At 37.8% G+C, this 22,875-nt stretch overlaps 1 protein-coding gene across 6 annotated transcripts in view; it reads left to right on the top strand.

Moving 5' to 3' along the window:
* Positions 1-806: 806 nt before the first annotated feature.
* The window catches only part of myripb (myosin VIIA and Rab interacting protein b), an 85,568-nt gene continuing 63,499 nt past the window's right edge, over positions 807-22,875 (top strand). For 2 of the 6 annotated variants that reach the window (XM_067486697.1, XM_067486695.1), the window contains exons 1-2: positions 809-1,004; positions 6,172-6,383. In XM_067486697.1, coding sequence (XP_067342798.1) covers positions 6,274-6,383 — 110 coding nt within the window. In that variant the 5' untranslated portion in view covers positions 809-1,004; positions 6,172-6,273. Of the gene's footprint in view, positions 1,005-1,156; positions 1,365-6,171; positions 6,384-22,875 lie in introns of those variants that run through there. The other 4 variants (XM_067486699.1, XM_067486698.1, XM_067486700.1 and 1 more) reach the window with 3 other exon arrangements.

The following is a 22,875-nucleotide window of genomic DNA, read 5'->3' as shown; positions in this document are numbered from 1 at the left end:
TTAAATATCTGCGAGTAGATTTAGTGTTAACATTAACTGTATACATTGAAAGTCTGACATAAACAAATACTGCTCTTGAGATTACATGGTAGCAGAACTGTTCCTGTACGGACTGAATGTAGATCAAGGGTGTGGGCCCCATGGTGTCCTGCCCTGTGTGAGTCATAGGGGTATGTTTTATCAATAAAACATAGGCTCTAAAAAGCAGAATGTATTGTTGTATTTTACAATTTTTGTATTCATATCTGTCTTTATACTTATATATTGTAGGTTCTCTGTTTCATACACTGTAGTATAGTTACAAATGTTTGACTTATTTGACTGTAATAAAAAAAAGTCAAATATATAGTGCAATTGAACTGCTCCAGCAGTCAGACAAACAGGTGAATCTTACATAAAATGGATTAATTGGGATGTTTGCCTCTCTTTCACTGAGGTTAATTGCACTGATACTGTCTTTGTGAATGGAGCAGACACCAAACACGGGGCCTCCTCCTCCTCCTCCTCCTCCTACAGGAGCAGCAGCGCCAAACTGGAGGGCAGGATGCCCAGGTGCCAGTAGGAAAAATGGGACTAGGGATCAGATCAGCCAAGCATGGAAACAGAGTCGAGTGTCTGTGTTTTCCAACCTGCAGAGCTCCCTAACAGCTCCATTCCAGTCCGCCCCGTGTCACTGTGAATACAGGAAGAATCAAGGTTGGGTGCCAATCCCTCACCTCGCTCGCAGTGCGCCCTCCCCCCCTCCTCTCTCCGTGTAATACAAACCTCGTGATCACCCATTCAGCGGTGCCTGCGTCTGCTCCTTTTGGGGTGGGGTGGGGGGGGGATAAGGCGACTAGCCGAGGGGCAGGGAAGCCAAAAGTATCCGGGAGACAGAGTGTGGTCGCGGAAGTTTACACTTGCAGCGGCGCATCCTTCCGCGTGTCTCTCTCCTGTTTTGTCATTATCTGGGATAACGTGAAAGAGACTATAACTGGCAATCATCAGGGACCCACTGATCCTGTGTAAGTGATTCTCCACCTCAACTCTCTGCGAAAGCCCGTTAAAATGAGCAGGAATTAATAGACGATTGAAATATGAGCATCACAGTCAGGTGTCTGCTTTAGATGGGCAGCCGCGGTGCATGTTTGCATACCATAGTACGAAAACGCACGTTTCTGTTCGATTTCTTGATCACCTCTTCACTGCCGTTTGCTGCAAGCTGTGATTCGCTGTCCGTACAGGGGCGAAAGCTGACATTTGTCACCGCAGGATCTCACGCAGATGTTATCCTACAGTCAGCGTGGCAGTCCGAACGAATGAGGTGCTGGCTCCTCAGGAGGGAAATGCGGCATTTGTGCGGGATGTGAGGTGGATGTAATCAGGTATATTTGCCTCACAGCTCGACACACCAGAGTGCTGGAAATAAATCTGAAACCACATCCATGAGGGGGGTGGAATGTGTGTTATATATTTTTTTTAATTAGAGACACAGACATGTTTAAATTTCATTAGCAGACGCTTTTAAAATAAAGTCCGTTTTTGTTTCACAGCCATAGTTGCAGAAAAAAAAAATCTTTAACCCAAAAGGAATGCAAGCTGAAAATCCTCATGTGGCTGCCCCTGTGAGTGGGTGTGCAGGTAGCTCAGCTGGATACAGTGCAGTTTATTTCCTGTGGGTTTTTAAAATGTGTTCCTTTTTGTGATGACTGTCACCTGTTCTTAATAATAATACCGGGCCCCATTGGGAAGCTTTTTAGGGAGTCACCAAGAATACATTTACCCACGAACAGGATGAATGAGTCTGCTATTCTGAGTAATTCATTCAAGGAAAATTGAGATTGCTCAGCAAGAATTACAACCCATTCTCAATATTTGTATTTCAGCAGTTCTCAACACTTTGTCACATGGACAGTGACTCAGAGGCAGATTCAATTAGCATCTGTTTAGAGTTTAACAAACTGTATTTGGGCATGTGTGTGTGCGTGTGTGTGTGTGTGTGATATTGTTCGGTTGCAGCATTCTCACCTTGCCAAGCCCCTCTCTTGCTCTGCATATGCAGCAGTGGTAATTGGGCAGGTACTGAAAGATGTGACACAGGAGGTGAATGTCAGAGTGAGAAATGATCAGTGGGATTTAAATGTTACCTCTGGCTTGTTTTGGTCTGTCTTCACCAAGTATGGTTTATATGTCAAGCAAGTTAAAAAGCCATATCGGGTTTTTGGCAAAACCGAAACTTTATATAAAGGCTCTCTTTGGTCAGTTTCTAACAACAATATTCTGGCATACATGTCCAATCGCCAAAATTCCACTGGAAATCTTGTATATGTGTAGTCGACCGGCTACGTTCAGAGCATGTGATTTGGGGCAGTATTTGTTAAAAAATGTCATGACTGCATGTTTTCATGTTTCCCATGTCACGGTGTGTGTTGCTGATGTGTTTTTACTCATTGTAAACAACAGAGCAATACAGTAATCCAGACCGAGAGACACTAAACACGATTAGACGCTGTTCATTGTTGGTTTTGGTTTTATACTTTAAGCTAGCAACAGTGTTGAATAGCTACAGTATATAAGTTAAGAAGAGGTGCAGTTATTGTGTTTTCTTACAAAGTAGATCAACGTTTTAAGACATTGTTAATGTAAAATAATAAAAAAAAGTGCATTTATTTTGTTGGTTATTTGAAAGTTGATACATGCACAGGACAGACACAAGTTAAATTCTTAGTGTTATTATTTTGAGCTGTGACTTGTGTAACTCCTTCTAAATAAAGGCCTATTGCTCCAATATTACCACTAGATATAAAGGACATGCATATAATATGACCATTTGTGGAAGTTAACACTAACACTATCTACACGACATTCACACTGGACAGTTGTTGGTATGTTGTTGACATTTTGAGTCAGGCGAATTCGATCACACTGCATTGTAAGTAATCTATAGTCCTATAGACCACAGTTCAATACCCACAGACTACTGTCTGCCTGGTATATTTTACAGGCCATTAACTGAAATAGCTTTAAGTTTTCTCTTGTTTCCTCCTTTCCTCTTCCATTGCAACCATAGCAGTTTGGCTGTAGTGACGGTGGAGGTTTTACCAACAACATTATACAAAATTATATTAATGTGTAAAACCTGTTGAATTGGTACCAATTTTGCTTTAAATAAAAAAAACAACAACTGTCCTTTATTTTTATTTTTTTTGGCTGATTGTAACTCAATTACAGGTGCCTATAGACTTTGTAACCACTCACACTGCTCTTCTCTCAGAGATATAAAGTGTGATTGTGTTTCTTTGGCTGATGGTATCTCATTAATTCATTGCTAATGACAGGCCCCTGTTCACACTATGTGCTGTGCTTGTTAGTTTATAGTTAGTCAGATGGTGAAGCAGTTGAAGGAATAGAAATGTAGAGGTGACATGTGGTACAGCCCCTTTAGTGAAAGCTGAACTATGTCTTTAGTCCATCGTTGTCGTTGCTTCTCTTGATATCATCTTGACAGATAGTGGTTATATGCCGAGTTGTAAAAAAGCCATGAACACCAATGTGCCACTGTCATGTGGCTGCAATTTTTTTAAAGGAGTTATAATAAGCTACTCTGACTTTTTCAAGCACTTTGTAGGAACATCTCCAGTACATGTTTCCACTTTGTGCATGCAAAAAGTCAGTTTAATGTATTCACCACTAGTCCCTATTTTAGTGAATTTTTTCTCTGTCTCTTTTCTTCTGGTTGTAATGAAATGCTGAAACCTTAGAGACCTTCTAAAACAAGCAGTTCATTTAGCGCTTGGCTGCACCTGCCCTCTAACAGGGCTGTGCCCTTAGCTCGCCCCTCTTCTGCTGATGGTCTGAGGTGTTAGACAGCACCAGAACCAAGTGCTCTGCAGCTCTGGTTAGGACATGGTGTTTTACGTGTGATTAGATGTATTTGGGGTGATTTAGTGTTTGCATGGACAAACTTTCAGTGAAGATGAGCCACATATTTGCACATGATTTGTCTTTTAGCACTTTCTTGTATATTCCGTATAAATGCATCACTATGACCTATTTTCCCAGCCGAAACCATTCAGTGTTTTTACACATGTTGGTATACTTTAGTGTGGTGTCAGTCAAAATATGACAGTAGTTGAAAAAATTGTATTGTTATATTCTATAACGTGTGTCCTCTTGGAACATTATGCAGAGCAACAATCAACTGCTTCTCTTCAAAACTAATCCACATTAGCTTTGTTCACAGGTGATGGCTGGTAAAATAATGAGCTGCACTATTATCTGGCTGATTTTGTACATCTAGTACTTGGCTGTAGGTTTATGTAGCGAATCAAAAACATTTACGTAAATCCTCATGATTCCTCTACCATGCAGCTGTGAAATTTATCTGAAAAACTAGATCCTCATGGGGAAAGTGAGTAGTTGCAGCTGTAAGTATTAATACACAGAACATAAAAGTGAAAATAAACCACAGAATATTTTTATTAGGATTTGACAGTTTCACCTCTAGAATGCTACTACAAACTTAAGTTGGACAAGAAATGATAAAATAAAAAGAACATATCAACAATTAGTACCATGTAAAAATACACCAAATATATTGTAAAAAAAAAATAAATTAAAACATATAATGGTTATCTTATATCTGGGCAAACATACTTTTTATTAAATGACTATATTTAATTTAATAATGTGTTTGAGTGGGACATTGGTTTATAAAAGAAGCATAGATTTGAGATGTCATGTGCAAATTTGTGTGTGCACACTTGTGCATATGTATTGATGTATATCTTATTGCAAACTGTCAGAAGTGAAAATTCGTGCACGGTTTCTGGCCCGAAGTCTGTGCGTCACTAAAGCTTTAGAGACAGACTCTCACAGACACAAATGATGCTTCATCCCTGTCCTTGACACCACTCACTATAAAAAGAAGGCCTGAATTATTGCCTTCCCTTGTGACTTTACAATAATGGACATACAGCAATGGTTCATTAATCTCCTCTATGCATTAGGAGAGCAACTAGAATCAAAGACAAATGTGTTAGATCAGCAGTTGCAGTTGATGGTGTATATGTTACTGTGTAGATATGTTGATTTCACATTTTACAGTGCTTTATGTTGGAGTTCTCTAATAAAGATGTATTACGGTAAAGCTTGCTGACATCCTGTGGTCAATTTGCATCATTAATAGTGATGTTGTGCCGTTGTCCTTCCACCATGATAAGACATAAATTGTGGGTTTATATTCATCAAGAATCACTGGCTCAAGTTTTGATTTTGAAATGGACAAAATTGTCTCTCCCCTCTCTCTACTGGAACTCACCCATCTTATTAAGACTTTGCAATGATCCGTCTCTCATTTTTTCCCCCACTCATCCCTTTTTTGTATATTCAGGGACACCCACTCTATCACCTCTCAATCACATCGATCACACCATCCTTTCTTTACCTCCTTCTCTGCCTCAGTTTGCTTTTGTCTGTTGCAGTCAACAAATATCAGGTGTCAGGCTGGTTTTTACATTAATCACAGTCTAAATATCCTAACTCAGAGTCTTTAAAATGATATCTATATTCAGTGTGATCCATGAAAGGTCAACTATAAAAGTCAGATAGCTTTGCAAACAAAATGTTAAACTTTTGTGTTTTTTGGCAGTGCATTCAGGTTTTTGCCACGTATAGGTCTACCTCGGTAAACCTGTACTGACGTAGGTTGTGAACACAGATCAGATCATGGTTACTATTTATGGTACAGAAATAGCCGTAATGTACCACACAAATATCAGAAACCTTTTAATCCATTAAAGGCAGTGCATGTTGGGTTACCGTTTTTACAAGTTATCCAATTTTGGGCAGCTCAGGGACTGAGCACATAGCACAATAATATAAGAGTTTACAACTCATATAAGCGTTGCAACATTATTTGCATGGTAAGATTGTGGCTTTTCAGTGGACCTTTTTTTTAAGTTGGATCTCTACTGTAATAGTTTTTTTTTTAATTATGACATTTATACTCCCACTAAATTGTGAGTTGTGCCTATTGATTTTTATACTTTGTTAGCAGATGATTAAATTCATAACTGACAAATTACCAGGTGTAAAAGCCTTCTTTCAGACAGTGTCAGGTCTATTAATGTTTAGCTTAAAATGAGTCCATTGAAAAGCACAAACGCTGGTCATTTCTCTCTCTTCCCCCAGGGTTTTCCCAGCCTCGGCCCCCAGAGCAGTGGTGCCAGTGGCTCTCGTTCTCCTCACCCCTTGGACCAGCAGCAGCAGCTCAGTGTGGCAGGGCCAAGAACGATGGGTCGGAAGATGGACCTGTCGGGCCTGACGGATGATGAGGCAGAGCACGTCTTGAAAGTGGTCCAACGCGACATGAAGCTGCGAAAGAAGGAAGAGGAGAGGCTGAGGTGAGATGCACTTCCCCTGACAGCACCTTTTTCTTGTATATTAACACTTTTGACATATACAGGGTAATTTGAGAAGAGCTAATAAGGAGAGTTCAAATCACCAGTGAGGAGAAATCCATGTCCAGGACTTTGTATTTTATCATGTCAAGAAAAGCCAAAAACAGAAAGTATTTTGGTAATTGCAAATTTAATAATTTATGAGGTACTGGATGTGGCACAATGTGACATATGATTCTATTCATTTTCTATCAAACACAGAATTGCTTGGCAAAGTAAAGAGTGTGAATAGCTAACATGATGAAAAACCTAAGTAAAGTTAGTTTGTATGACAGCTAAGCAGTGTTTTGCTGAAAAAAAAAATGACACCAAAGAACAATGCAGCATATGTTGAGTGTTTAGCTTTTGTGGATGCATGTCTGTGGAGGGGAAGAGCTTGTTTGGCAGTCCCTGGACTTCAGAATAAATTGTAAATTGCTCTAGAAAGTGCTTGTTGCTTCTGTTTTCCCTGTGCGAGTTAGTCAACAGATGACAAACTTTGACAGTTTAAGTGTAGATGCTGTCAGACCAGAATCCGCTTGGCAACATTTACGTATAGTGTGGCCAAAAGCAGGAGGGGACAGGATTAACTTGGATTGTAAACATAAGTTGCAGGAACTAGCGAGGCTATGTCAGTAGTTCACAGTATTGTATTAAACTATGATTTATTAGAAATTTCACCTCCATTATCATCCTTACGCTCACTACAGACACACATCATTTTACATGAACAAGAAATAATAGGAAGTGATTTTTGGTGTGACTGCACCATGAGAAGTGGTGGAATTGAGGTGTGATTGGTTTAATTGGTCTTCATCATAACGTGGGCAAACTTAGTGAACAGTCAAGACGTGCAAGTTCTGGTAGTGGTGACAGTAGCCTACACCTGAACATCATACATGATGGTAACTGTACACATACGGCATTGACCGTATGACCATATATTAATTGCTTGACTTGCAAAGAGTTCTTAGGATTAGTGGTGCCAGCCATTCTAACAGAAAGACTCGATCCAATTGAAGTCAAGATTCGATCTTGCAGCAACATATCTGGGTTCAATTTCTGCCGTAATACGTGATCCTGCAGTACAATGTCCAGTTTGTTTGACTACAGCGTTGTTAAAGCATTTTGTGTTTGTGATTAGGCAGGTACCAGAGCTGGTTAGGGTCTGAGGAAGATGGAGGGCTGGTGTAATAGAGGAAAATCTAACAGTTGTTTTACACAAAACATGTTTTATCGCTTTTAAACACATCTGCCTATAACCCTGATGTCAGCGGTTTTCTTGCCGGGGCCTGGCCAGGTGACAGGGTTGTCTTTCTTAACATGTGAGAAGTGCTGGCCTATTATTCCCCCTTGCCTCTTGTCTTTTATTCATGTAGTCAAAGGTGACTCAGTGTGACTGTGACAGCCCTTTATCATTCACCAAATGTATGGCCTAGACTATGCTGTAAACACAGTGCAGATATTATTTACATATAGTTTCCAAGCTTTTAATTATAAATAAGCTCTAATGCAGTGCTGTTTAATGAATTTGGGTCACAGGTTTTGACAGCACCTCTTTGTCAGCACAACAAACAAGTTACACACTGTACCTTTATGCACATTTGTATAAATGAAGAGCTCAACTCATAAAACCAGTTTTGCACCTGAGAATGTGAATGCACATTTTTTTGTTTTCATATTCTCAAGTGTTTATACTGTTTCACTCCCCACGTACCAGGATGTCTTTGTGTTGTATTAGACTAAGACTTCGTACTGAAGCTTCAGTGCATCTAATGTCACAACAAAATCCAAAATAATTTTGTGCTGCATTTAAATGTGGATGCAACTTGTTGTTTTGTAAACAGAGGTTTGCTCCTTTGACCACCTACCAGGCCCATTATTAGCTATGTTCTTGTAAGTTTTGATGTCTTTCTCCACATTTGAATGCTGACACACTGTGGTTTTTTTTTTCGTTCTTGGTGTGTGATTATGCAGCTTTTCTTTGAACACTAAGCATCTTAGCAATACTCAAAGCAACATAACAGTTACTTCACCAACCAAAATGCAGTCGGTGGTCAGTGCTGCTTAAATCTTAACCTATTTTCCCAAAATTAGTTTCAAAGCAAAGATGATGTATTCTCAAATTACTGGGCTATAAATGTTCTCCCACCGAGCTGTCATGGATGATCAAAAATAAATATATGCTACCCAGGCTGTCATTAGTGCTGTTTACTACAGAAAGATGAGCAGATTAATGTTGCTGCAGTCACAGGCATATACTTATTAGACAGAAGTTCTTCATACAACCAATCACGCATTTTATTTGTAGCCTTTTCCCTACGTTTTTACATCCAAGTTTTTTCAGATAGACATATTAGGTACAAATTGATGCTCAAATTAACTTGTTTAAGCTGTTAAAACTGTTGTTACAACTGTAGTTATTTATCCATTTTGTTGTTTTTTTTTCTGATTTTGTATTTCTACCATTTTGGGTAAATTTAAAATCACTGTTTCTCGGTATCAGGGTTTGTTACAATTTTATGTTCTGGAAAAATGAAATAAAAACAAGAACCATATACTCCGTTTTAGGCAAGTAAAAATGTGTAAAAACAAACGATACAAATGCAGTACAAGAAATGCAACAGAATGTCTGCCCAAACTTCAATAATATGCTTTGTATGAAAATACAGTACTTTTCTCTACCTCCGCTGTAGAGTAGAAGGTATGTAAAAGACTAGGATGGAGAGCCGTGTTCCAAAATGTTTAGAAGCAAACATCTGCACGCTGCTTGCAGGGCTGTTCTATGGTCAAAGGAGGTTTCGGCAGCACCTTTGCACATTAAAGTAGGTTTTGGACCATATTTGTAGTAAAACAATATTTGAAAAATTCACATACTGTAGCTCAGAAGAGCTCAAATCAGAAGAATTGATACCTCTCATACCTCTTGGCTCCATCAGTCAAATCACAGAACAAGACCCGAAACCAATTTGGCTTTCCTATCAAATGTAAAATATTTCACACTATATGAACACGAATGTAAAAGCTTGTTTACAGCAGATGGCAGTTGAGTGTTTCAGCAGGTAGCTCTCTCTCTGGACATTTTTTCTCTTCCATGCATGGCTGGCATTTGGTTTTTCTCCTTTGAATGAAGTCAGCCCTGCAGTCTTGTAAATTACCCTGTTGACAGACCCATAGAATGGTTTATGAGCCTCACTTTAAAGGCTCCATTTTTATTTTCTCCCATGCTGAATAGTAAGAAACACTGGAACAGTTGAGTGACATTGCCTTCTGTCTCATAAATACTGGACTGTACCACATATGTAAATAAAATGATGGATATAGCTACTGTATAAGTCTTGTTAAGTTCGGTCTACAGTGTGCTGTTTAATGTGAGCAACTGCAGCTACTTTATCATGCCTCAGCACTTTAATTCTTTTACCACTGTGTGAAGGACTTTTTATTATTGCATATTATAAGTAGTATTTTGTACAACCAATAAAAATTAAATATAATCTTTGACATTTGTATGTCCCCATAAGAGCATTGCTACATTAAGATTTAAAGAACGGAATAAGGTGCTCTTACTTAGCTTCCTATTACAGAATTAAAGAGTGAGCAACTCAACCTGTGGCTTCCACCATTTTGATATAGAATTGGATTGTTTAAAGTTTGAACTGTTTCCTGCAGATGAAACTGGTTAGCTGACTATCCGTGCCTGTTCTTTAGTGGTCCACAGTATCTGATCTATTTGAAAAATCAATATACACCACTGATGAGGTGTCCAAATGCTGTTATTAAAGGGTGTGTTCTTGTCATGGTTTAGTTTTGTATTCACATACAAACCCTTTTACTCAACAGAATAAAATGAGTGGTATTGGTATCTTTTAACTCGATGCATCAATCCGAGAATCAACAATCACTGATGCAAAAGTGTAAACATTGATTATGCTTTGCATCACTTTAGCAAAATAACCCAATGTAACTCATGTGAAATAAGAGCAAGATGCATAATATAATACACAAAAATAATATATAATAATAAAAAATATAATATAAAATATAAATAATAAAAAAAATAAAAATAAAAATATAAAAAAATATAAAATACAAAAAAATATAAATAAATATAATATAAAATATGAAAAATATATAATATAATATACAAATAATACAAAAATATAATATAATATAATATATATCCTGTGAATCCTAGGTCCCTGAAACATAACAAATCTGAATTGCATTATGGCATGTTTTAGCAACATAATGAGATTATGAGAATTGATACTATATTATTTAATGATGCAAACTTTGTATTTGTACCTCTAAATAATATTTGACTTGATTATGTCTTCATTTTATTTTATGCTGATGACTAATTGCTATACATTTAACTGCATGGATTCTATGAAAAGCTAAATATACTTTTTATTTCCAATTAAACCAGGAAATAGGAAAAAAGTATTAAAAGTATATCATTTGTGTTATTAGTGAACCCAAAAGTATTCATCACACTGCATGAAGGATATTCCGCTAATTGTATCTTGCTAAACTATAAGATTTAATGGGACACTTTGTTTTCTCATAATTGCTAAAATTGTCTGCAACCAACCTTCACGTCACATTTCATGTTTGTCCCGCACCAATAACGATTCTATGTAAAAGTTTTAACCACCGCTAACAACGTGAAGAAATGCGTTAAATAATAGCTCGTTGTTTTGTTCATGTGCACACTGACAGTTGGTGGTGGTAATGTGCCAAGAAAAGTGCAGATTTGTAGGTTTTAAACTCTACTATAACTCTGCACTGCAAAATGTTTGTGATGCATTTAACACGTCTATAAAAAAGCCAAGGAAACACAAAATTTACTTTATGAAAATCTGAATTTTATCAAAAGAAAAACATGCCTATGACTGCCAGGGGAGTTTAGAATTAAACTTACAATTATGGTAATTACCTGTCAGACAAATGACCTTGTGAAGTCTCTAGGTTTGTTCAGAAATAATGGAACTTTTTGTAACCTTTAGTTCCTTTGCTTTCACAGACAGAAGTGTCTCTGCTTTTCTGTATCTGTTCTCTGTGCTTGTATTCTCTTGTCCCTGTTGAATTTTCTGCCATTTACTTTAAATGTGAAGAAGTGTGTAACTGCTTAGGAATATCATAATAAATACTTAGTAACTTTGTTTGCACACTGTTGCTCTGCTACTGAAGGGCCTCAGTGTGATTCTGTCAATTAGAGAGGGTGAGCAGCTCAACCTGTGGCCTCCACCATCTCGGTGGCCATCCAGCTGGAGAAGCTCATTATGGAGCAGCAGGAAGCTTGGGGGAGTGCAGGCGTGGGCCTACTTAACAAACAGCACAGGCTCTCCCAAGGGAGACAAACTGGGAAATGATTATAGATAGCTATAGCTATCCACCACTGTCTCTGTGTGAGCAGTAAGAAGATGGCTGAAGCTTAAGCTATTGGTGACTCTTATGGGTAATTTGGCTTTTAGTGATAGGAAGGATCACATTACACATATCTGGCAAGTCATGTCAAGCCAATTACTGTACCTGTAATACTGCAAAACACATTTCAGTTGCAAGTCTATTCTTCCCATTGTAGGGCTGTGGACTATTTCAGCTTTCCTGTGAGTGTTAGTTAAATAAGCAAAAAATTTAAAATGTCTTTGCGTTAAAGACTAGGCCATATGGGCTAATAGTCATCTCACTTTACTGAAAAATGCCTCCTTATCTTTGTGTGAAGTAATTCCTGATTCACAATTATACCAAATTATCAGAAGGTGATATTAGATTCATGTAACCTTGAATTTGTCAGGAAAGTCATAAATGCTAATTGAAAATTACATGACAAAGTGAAGTTGAGCAGTGAGTTTAATCAAATAATCCGTTTTCTGTTTTATCATAGGACTGACTGGTACTGGTACTGCTAAATGACTAAATGTAAATGTACACACATTTACAGCTCATTTAAGTGGTTTTCTTTTTTTTTTTAAATTTGACCATTGGTGAAATATTCTTTATGCACCCAAAGGCCTTGGCTTTCTTTTTCTTTTTGTCAGCTGTTGTTTCTTTTAACTGGTGAAAGTCGCAGCGAGGCAGGTACAGGAACGGCAGTCACACCGGGAGGTCAGGATGCTTTTGAAAGAAGGTGGCAGTAGATGTGACTCACATTCAGCTTGCCTCTTTAGACAGAGGACGACTTCAAAAATGTGTTATTTTTTTAACCAAGGTAAAAGTCAATCAATAAATTTGTATAATTGGATTCCAGAGCAGAAGCGGTCAGAGAAGATTGCCCATTGTTGTAGGACAGCCCCTCTGGGCTACAGTGCCATCTCCTCTAATAAAGCAAGACTAAATGGGGACAGATCAACCTTCTGACACCCACTTTCAGGCCTGAGGTCATGTCCTTTCACATCTTCTGCTCAGGGTTGGACTTCATTCATTAAACATTCTTTCCTCCACATACAGCTGCAGAATATTGAAATGGTCTATGTATTAACAGTGTGATGATGTGTTTCTTAAATGAGTCCAGTTTCCCAGACTAGTGAACTAATGACCCAAACTTGTCTCTATTAAGGAAAAATACCGAAATTGTATAACAAGTCCACAGCTTTTCGGGCAGTTGAATGGCTCCATTGTGTTAAATAGACGCGTATTATTCCTTTCTTCTCAATTTCTAAGGTGTTTATTCGGTGCTATAATCCAGTGCTTGGTCCCATGTTACCATGCAAAATTCTTTTACATCATACAGGCCAAAGCTACAGGAATATGATGTGTAACTACAAATGCACAGAAGACAGTAAAACAGATGTGTGTGGCTTTTGTTTCTCTTCCTTTCATCTGTAGCATGAATAGGCAGACAAGCGGGTCTGGATGGAGTTAATTTCAGTCTGCTTGTTGTTGTGGCAGTTATGTTTTCTCGGCTGCGGTTCTCATTTGGTGGGGATTAGCTGTGTTACGTTATTTGTGTGGGTTGTTTGTCTGAGTTTTGATGTGGATTTTTATTTTTATGTGGAAGTGCCTTGTGTACTGATCCCGCCAACACATGGTGTGTAAATGTGCTTGTGCACAGTGAGCAGGAAGGACAAATCCTTATTTTATTTATTTATTTGTTTGCAGCCACATTTCCAGGTGTATTACCAGTGTTATTTTACGCAGCATTGCATTTCACAGTTTGCTGTAACATTATGATGCAGGGTTTGAACTGTTTACAACTGCTTTACTTACTACATTTTTCAATAGTTTAGTTTTGTCATTTAGACAAAAATGAATACAGTTTTGAGCAAAATGTGTGCAAACTTAATGCTGGTCATTTAAAAAAACAGGAAAGGGAACATACATTATTTTAACATTGCAACTACTTTTTTTGTCATACAACTGAGCACAAATACAAATAACCTGTGATAGAAAGAAAATATTCAAATTTCAATTAAAATGACAAAATACGAGCCCCTTCCAAACTTCCTGTTTTAGGATATTTAATAACAGGTCATGAGTTGAGTAGTAAGTTTCCCTGCTGACTTGTGATCATCATGGTTCTGCTATAATTTGCTTTCATGTGTTCAGGGCTGTTGAGGTGATCTGTACAGCTGCCACAGACTCTGTGATTTGTAATTAGTGTTTAATAGGATCCCTTAGTAGATGATATTTAATATAATTAAACTTAATTAGCAGACAGAAATACAGCCCCCCTGACCACTGCAATTATACATGTGCATGCTCTTGCATTCTCTCTCTCACTCACTCACTCACTCACTTACTCACTCACACACTAGTAAGGACATGTGGAGGATTTATTAGCCCTTTACCATAAGTATAATCCTGCCAAGTAACTTCGCCTTAGGCTGGAAGCTCTATAGCAGGTACCTAGTGCACATCAATCTGGCATGGGGTGGTACCTTGGCTGGCCAATCAGATTTTGGGGGTGGCCAGTGCTACCCTAGGCCACCCCTTTGGCTCCACCCCTGCCTAAATCTAATTCTCTCCTTATCCCCTACAAAGTCTCGACCATCAATCATCACTTTGTAAGGAAGTAGTGAAGATCAGTTAAAATGTTCTCAACAGTAACAAACTAAAGTTTGTTCACACAACTATAGACATAGAAACACAACTTTGGTAGTGGCCAATCAGATTTTGCCCTGTTCTTCAAGCAAACAGGCCTCTCTCACATCCCAGTTACTGTGCAGTATTACCAGTGTTTATTTCTGGCACATGTAGACAGCGCATCCAATTCCAGTCCAACATCATGCCTTTTAAAAATTAGAAAGGCCAAATACTTTTTTTAAAAAATGTCTTTTATCTATGGGGTCAGCGGGATCTGTCTGCAGCAAACCACCACGTGGTTCCAATGTTGGGACAGAATGGTGTTGGTTCTTATTTACTAACTTCTTAGTATTTTCTTTAAAAAGTGCTCAAAGCCTTTTGTGGGATTAAATATTTATATTGTAGCATTGTTTGTGGATGCTGCTACAATATGAATTTATAACCAGAATATTCAACTTTTAAGACACATTTTAGGCTGCATAATATGTGTATTTGTCAAATCAAATCTAACTCATTTGGATGGAACTCTCGTTTGCTCAGTGTTTGTTTGGAGCCTAGAGCAAGAGTCTGTAGAACTGCAGCATGCTTGTCACTCATGTGGATGTCACACAAAACAGTTTTGCTTGAGCATAAAAAGAAGTTAACTGCTCAAAATTCCTAAAAAGAAAAGCGTGTGTCCCGGAAGACATCCGTTCATGTGTCTCCTCAGTGAAGACTCACTAAACAGATGGTGCTTTATGGCGTTTGATGGAAGAAATTTCTGATTTCCCCTGAGTGTGACAAATCAGCAACTACACAGCACTGCCGTTCTCTGAAGCTGCTGAGTGCATGGTATCGACTGATGAGAGAGTGAAAAATAATCCACCCAAGCTACTTGTGGCAAGCTCGCTTTAATAGTTCATGCACCACTCTAGTATTTCCAGCTGACTAAGTAGATAGGTTTCTCCTCAATAACCTTGCCTGCATGAATGTTTACAGAATGTCCTATGTGTCCGTGAGCGTCTGTATATGTGACATGTTCGTCTTTGCTTGAGTGTCAGATGGAGGTGAACAGATGCTCGGTCTTGTCTTTGTCTAAATAAACCCGTGACCATTTACAACTGGATAGACTCTACAGTTATCAGCAGGGGCGCTAAGACAGACTATGAGCAAATGCCTGAGCTGTTACTTTTAGATTTGTTCAGGTCTGCAGTAATTATTTCTGCTGCTGGCCAAATGTCAAGTACTGTTTTGAGTTTGTTTTTGTTTGTTTTTTTAAAGGAAGATTTCACTCTATTCTGTTTTAGCATCTGCCTCCTCCGTGTTTCCCATGTAGTTGCCCTATCATTCTCAATTTCTTAGCCTATTTCTATTTCTCATTTCCTATCTCTGTAGGTCCTTATTGGCAGTAGTGATGTGTTGAGATGGAGCTCAGTGTTGGATAGGCCCCTCTCTGTCCAGGAATGCTGGACTAGACAGCCTTCCTTTTTTGGAATAATTGCCAAATATTTGTCAACCCACACTGGCTCTTCAAACTAGGGAGATTTGAGGCTCACTCACCTCCCAAACATGCAGTAATTCTTTCCAACAGGCCTCATCTCCTTTGTGAGATTAAACTTCTGCCAGCTGTGTTAATTTCAGGGGTTTGCTCTGTTTGCAGGGACATTGAAGAGCAAGGAAGGGTTCAAGTGCTTGCACACTAAATTAGAGAGGGACTGATTTTGAGTGAGGTCAGAAAGTGAAGGATGCTCTGTGGGATTGCAGTGTGAGGTGGAGGACAGACAGAACATGCTGTACAAGGTGCAGTCTGACTTGGTACACAAAATAAATCCTCGTCCTTCTTTGTATAACTTCTTCTTTAAACCTCTCTGTATTCAGGTAAAGTTCTGTCTCTGTTCCACTTGTCTTATTCTTCCACTGAGGTGTTTTCTGCCAGCATCCATTCTAAGCATTTCATCAAGCTGTCTGACACTGAATGGTAATGTGTAAAAGGTGGATGTTTTGTAAGGAAGGGAAAAAGCAGACTTGCATAACCATATAGAGTCTTTTTTTTCAAAGTTTTTCCTAGCAAATACCCTGTGGAAAGGTTGTTCCATATATTGCTTTCATTAATGTCTGTAATAAAGAAAAGTCTGTGAAAAGCTTTAAGAAGTTAGTGTATTTAGCTTTTTATATATTACCTTTTGTAAAGAAAATTGTTCTTCTTTTCTTAGCCACAGCGTTCAAATTAATTATCTTTACATTTAATGGCTATTAGTCTGATTAAAGCAGAAATCTGAAAACATCGCCATGGGTATTTTTTCACATTTTTAACCATTTCACTGACTAAAGAAACAGCTTAAGCAAAAGGATAAGATTTTCGAATTCATTGGTAGCCCTAGCAACCCAGTAAATGACCCTGCACATGCAAAAAAAGAAAAAACCTGAATGAGGTGAATGAGGTGACCTTCGCAGCAAACTCTGCTACGTGTTTCACATACTGTAAACGTGTTACAGATTTTCAGAGTTTAGAGGCATTCTCCTTACTAACAGGGTTTGCTACCATGCTTTATTCCCTGTGAGGGACCTACATCTGCTTTGACTTGTTGCCAGCAGAGGTGATCTGTTTACATTCTGTCACATCAACGATGACAGAGCAGAGGAGAGATTCTCTAAATGCTAGTGTTATTAATATGGCATTCACTGTGCATAAATTCCAGCATAAAATATACAGAATTAAGTTAATGTTGAGTTTTTCCTACCACCCCCCACCCATTTAGAAGGGAACCTTTCTCTGCTACAACATGTTTGACCTCCAGACCTCAGGAGATTCAGTTTACGAGTTAATTGGATAACCCCCTATACCAGTATGAGATGGAGAGAGTCACACTAGATGTTAGAATGGGGGGACAAGACCACCACCACAGGAGCGCTAAGGGTGATGGCAGAGGAATGATGCTAAGACCTCTCTCTACATTTTACAACCTTTGCCCTCATATTCTCCTGTCCTGGATCTAAAGTGTGCCAGTGTAGCCTCATTTTAAAGAAATTGATCTACGCTCCCCTGTATTTCACCAGTCAACACAGTGGTTGACACACATTTCTTTTCATCTGTCCCTTCCTGGTCTTCAGCTTGTTTACTTTTCCTGCACTTTTTCTCTTACTCATCCATTTGTTGTAAAGTGGATCATCCGGTTTCTGTCACTCATAGCAGCACCATATGTTTGTGTCCAGTATTTGTGCTGCACCTGATGGCTGCCCCCAGCTCACCTCTGCATTTGCAGGTTGAGTTGAGAGCATGTAGCTGACATGCTCATCTGGCTTTGGTGTGCTTAATGAGCTCTCTCCCTCACAATAAAACCCCATACTTACAGTAAGCGCCACATAAAACACTCCCAATTAAACCAAAGCCATTTTATTTTCTGAGTGTTTTTTTCTGCCCCTCTTAAGGATTATGGACTATACTTAAATCACCTCTTAAATGCTTTTATGACTTAGTCTGGCTTTTATGTAGAGTATCTTGCCTGCTTTTAATCCGCTTTTGCTTATTTTTATTTTTTCTTTAATATAATTTTAAATTGTTTGCATTTTGTTATTCTAGTTTTATTATTCCTCTCGTCTTTTGCTTGTACTTACTTTTAGCTTCGTGTTTGTTATACAGTTTTAATTTTCTATGACATTCATCAAAGCACTTCATGAAAACTGCCTTGAGATTAGAAGCGCTATAATTAATTTAGTTCTTGTGATGATGATGATGATGTTGGTTGAAATTGAGAATTTCAATCTTTCATCTTTTAAACACAAAATGATGGTGTCATTTTAAGTGCAAATCTGAGAACAAATGTAATTGAGCGCATTTAGTTGCATCAGCTGCTTGTCTCTTTTCTACTTCGCATGACCTTTCAACCACAATCAGAGTAAATACAGACAAGGACATAGCAGATTATTGCTACCTCCAGTTTATCTAAATTAAAGATGCCTAAAGTGTTACTGTTAGAAACTTCACTAACCACTGCCTTGCCCTCTAATCAAAGGAAAAATCACCTAAACTTTAAGAAAAGCTCTCTCATATATAAAGAAATCTAGATTTAAAGATCTTATGTAAAGAATCTTATATTGAACATTATGTGATGTTCAGTAAACAGGAAGTGCATCAGCAGCAAACTGTAAACAGTGTGTATTTTGAGTTAAATTGGCCAAGGATTTATCCATGGCTTGTAATCAAACAAGCCCAGTAATGACAGCATAAAGTTGTCCAGAGAAGCTACACCACCAGCACTAAGCATGGCTGCGGTCTGAGGTGAAAGCAGCAGGCGCCAAACTTCATTTAATTTTGTGAAAGGTTAGGACACCTGTCAATCAACATTGTCTTATTAATTAGGGGGCAATGAGTTTATGATTCACATCTCTGTCCACCACCCCCCTTTGAAAATTATTTTTCCATCATAAAATGTGTTCAAATATACCCTTTATACAGCCATTACCTCCTCTGAATACTTATAATTTTAGTAAACAAGCTCAGCCACTTGAATCAAAGACACTTTTGGGGGACCACTTTACCATTCAAGGCTGAGTGACTTTTATTTTGTATTCTTTTGGAGATTATGAATCACAGCTGATGCTTTGTTTTATTGTGGCAATGTCACATATTTTGATAGAAGTTGCTTTCGTAATTGCCTAGCATGCTAAGCGTTTGACACAGATCCTGCTTTTTCAAATGTTTACCAAAGGTGAATTGCAGGAATTTGCTTTGGCATTTCTGAGATGTCGAACGTTTAGCCCAGATTGCTTTGTGATGTACCTAAAATGATGAAAAGCTCTATGGATGGTATTTTGGTAAAAAGGGTAATGTTACTAAAGACAGCAATTAATTCATAAAGGGATGCTTCAGTAACTTCACATCATTCTGTTACTAGTACAGTAGCAATGTGCGTAAATGGGCTTAAAACATTTTCTATGGGCAGAGTATTTTCTCAGTCTGGTGAGCTGGTAGAACAGTTTGCTGCTGAACATCTACTGAATTTTAGATTTGTTCCAGTGTCAATGAAAAACTTTGTTTCTTACTCAGGGGTCATTCCTTCATATGAAGGAATGAAGATTTATACTTCTGCGTTGATCTTTTATCCGTTGTATTATATGTCTCTGTATATTGATGATTGATTGTGCCTACGTGGGTCACGCCTCGGGCAGTTAAGTGGATTTAGATTGCATTTTATGCAACTCTAGTGGCCTGGATTTCGGGAAATCAGCAGAAAGACAAAGTGCCTGCTGTGTCATCTTTCATAACCCATCCATGTTCGTCTTCTTCTTTCAAACAGCTCATCTTAATTTAATTTTTGAGGCTGGGAGATGAATCCTTGTGGCCAAAAAACACACTTAACAAGACGCTGTGTATTGCAGACACAAAGTCTTTTAATGCAGGCCACTCCTGTCAGAGGAACAACAGCAGTGGAGGAACTCTACACTGTGATGGAGCACCTAACTACACTCCAATTATTCACTAAGAGTCACAGCTGATTTAAAAAAAAAAAAAGCTCAGGCTTGGCTTAAACTGTAACTGGGCTTCTTTTGTGATGACTCTGCATAATAAAGAAAGGCTGCAAGCTTTACTTTTGTTACGTGATGACTTTTCTTTTCTCTTCTCTCCTGCCTCTGTAAAAGCAGCCCTCTTTCTATATCTCTTGTTGGCAATGGTGGCTATGGCAGAGCCTGCTTCCTACCTTCCCTTGATACACAATATATTCCATTCTTAACTGTGTCCCTTCTACTGAAGCCAGTCTAATATCCTACTTTCACTTCTGTAGTCTATCACTCCCATAGTAATGTTCAGCCATTATAAACACTTAATATTTCAGGTTGTACAGTGATATATATTATAGTGTAGGTGGGACACACTCATCTCCTGGTACACATTACTTCAGTGCTGGATCTCTGCCAGCTCTAAATCTGCAATTATAGCTGTGGTTAGGTGAATGAAAGCAGTGGTCTAGACGAGGACATCTGGAGACATGTGGAATACTTATCCAGACTTCTCTTTGTCATTTAGGGAAACCCAACATTCATCTTTAATTCTAATTAAATACCGAGAAAGCCTGGGTTCCATCCTGCTCATTATGTTTAGCTAAAAGTGGTTAAACCTGCTAAAGTTGAGGAAAAAAGATTGATAATTCAGTGAAATGTTTTGCAGGGTACGCAGGAGTTAAACTGACCCCATTTTTTTTCTCCTTTGTTTTATTGGAGTGTTTATGGCTGTGCGTTCTCTATTGAGTGTTTTGCACAGCTGTGCTTCTCAGTTGCCAGTTTGTCTTCTGCTAAACCAAATATGTTAATGGAGCTCTGCCACTGCTCTTCAAGGGTTTGCCAGGCACAACCGCAGGCTAGATTGTGAAAATGAAATGGCAAAGAATATGTTCTGTAAGTGGGTTTGTGATCTTAAAAAAACAATAATAGCATACAGTGCAATCTGTAGGTATTTAGTATTCTTTTAGATTTGGTTTTGTTGTACTGCAGAACAGTGGATTTGAAAAGTGTTGAAAAAAAACAGTGTAAAGTGTTGACTTTTAACACATTTTTCTCTTTCATGATCTGATTATTTTAATCTGATTATTGTTTTAGGTAATCTGATTATTGTAATATGATCTGATCTTATTGTCTTATGTAATATGATTGTTGTAATGTGATTTTCTTCTTACGTAATCTGATTATTGCTTTAGGTAAAATGATTATTGTAATATGATCATCATTTTACGTAATCTAATTATCATAATCAGAGGTTTAAAATGTAATCTATTATTTTATGTAATCCTATTATGTAATCTGATTACTGTTGTATGTAATCTGATTATCGTTTTAGGTAATCTGATTATCAAAATCTGACTAGGGTTAAGATACTAGTCAGATTTTGATAATCAGATTACCCAACCTATCTTTGGCTGTTTACCCTCATTCACCTCCTTGAGTATTGTATGTAACAGCGATTATATCTACTGGGTGGCAATGCTTCAAAGAAATACTATCTTAAAATGATACATATTCCATAACAATCATATTTTAGTTGAAGGACATTAATCAGACATTAAAATATATATCTATAGATATATATTTATACAGAAATATATCAAAATGTCCACATTCTTGTGATATGAATATTCAATCTGTAAAAATCTAAGCTGTGGCTTTTATACTTTTTGAGATAGAGCCACCCATGCAGTTCTTGATTGTAGATTAGCGCCATTAATTTGGTTGGTAAGCACTGTTGTTAAAAAAATGATCATCGCTCAAAAATGATCATATGATTTCTACATTTATGTTGTATGAATCTCTACATTTTGACAATGATATGCTTCCTGATTGGGTCATCTGACAAATAAAGCCTGAAATATGGCTAAATGAAGAGGCAGCAATGGGGTTAATGAACTGTAAGGAAATGAGAGCACTTTTTGTACAGTATATATCTTGGAGAATACAAAGCACTGCTGGTTCTGAACTCAGTAGAGATGTTAGTGCTGCCACACACACTCCTAAAGCTGAAAGTCAGCACTTTAAACCCATTGTTTCTTTTAAAATCCAGTGTGCTGGAGCACCACCAAAGTAATGAAAACTTATCACTTTCCTAAGACTTACAGATTTCACTTTAGTATTCGAGCCAAAAGTGGCAATTTATGTCTAACAATGCAACTTTTTCCCTTCCTTCTAAACTTTCACCAACTATGAAACTATGAAACCCATATGAAGTCCATGTTGTCAGGAATAGACTCTATTACATGGCTTTACTTTGTTGCTCCTACTGGCTGACCACAGGCTTCATACCAGACTGACCTACCACACTTCTGCCATTCTCCATTTAAACCACAATGTCACATCAGTTATGGCTTCAGAACATAGTTTAGAATATGATTTAAAAATATATTTAGGCCTAAATGCAGTCCTGCTGTGTTGCTAAGAAAAGATAATTATTTTAAGAATTGCTATCTAAACTATTTTACCTATTTAAAAAAAAAAGTTTTATGAGGAAAAGTAGATTTATTTTGTGCAAGTGCAATGAAAACAGGGTTTGGCATTTTTCTTTAGTTGATCCTTCCTGAAATAAAAATTCTAATAGCTGTAATGTAATCTGAATCATTTATAATATTTCTTTATGGCAACTGTCTATATGTGCAGAAACATGGCAATGTAAATTTTATTAATTACAGTTTCACGAATTAATTGCTTTTAGTGCCCTCGTCTGGAGTGAGGTGTTACTACACATTGTAGTGTCCTCCGGTGCTCTTTTCTTCTCATCTTGGCCTCATTAGCATGATGTTTAATTATGTATGAAGTTATTTGTGATTATTACTGTAGTACTGAAAGGATGGTGAAAAATATCTTTGAAGTGCATTGGCCATGGGTGTGTGTGTGTGTTTGAGTCAAACAAAAGCTTCTGGTGGTTACCATCCCTGTAAAAGCTAATAATTCCTCCCTGTATTTATTT

Source organism: Channa argus, chromosome 19, assembly GCF_033026475.1.
Source record: "Channa argus isolate prfri chromosome 19, Channa argus male v1.0, whole genome shotgun sequence".
Lineage (NCBI taxonomy): Eukaryota > Metazoa > Chordata > Actinopteri > Anabantiformes > Channidae > Channa > Channa argus.
This window is presented reverse-complemented; position numbering and strand designations above follow the sequence as displayed.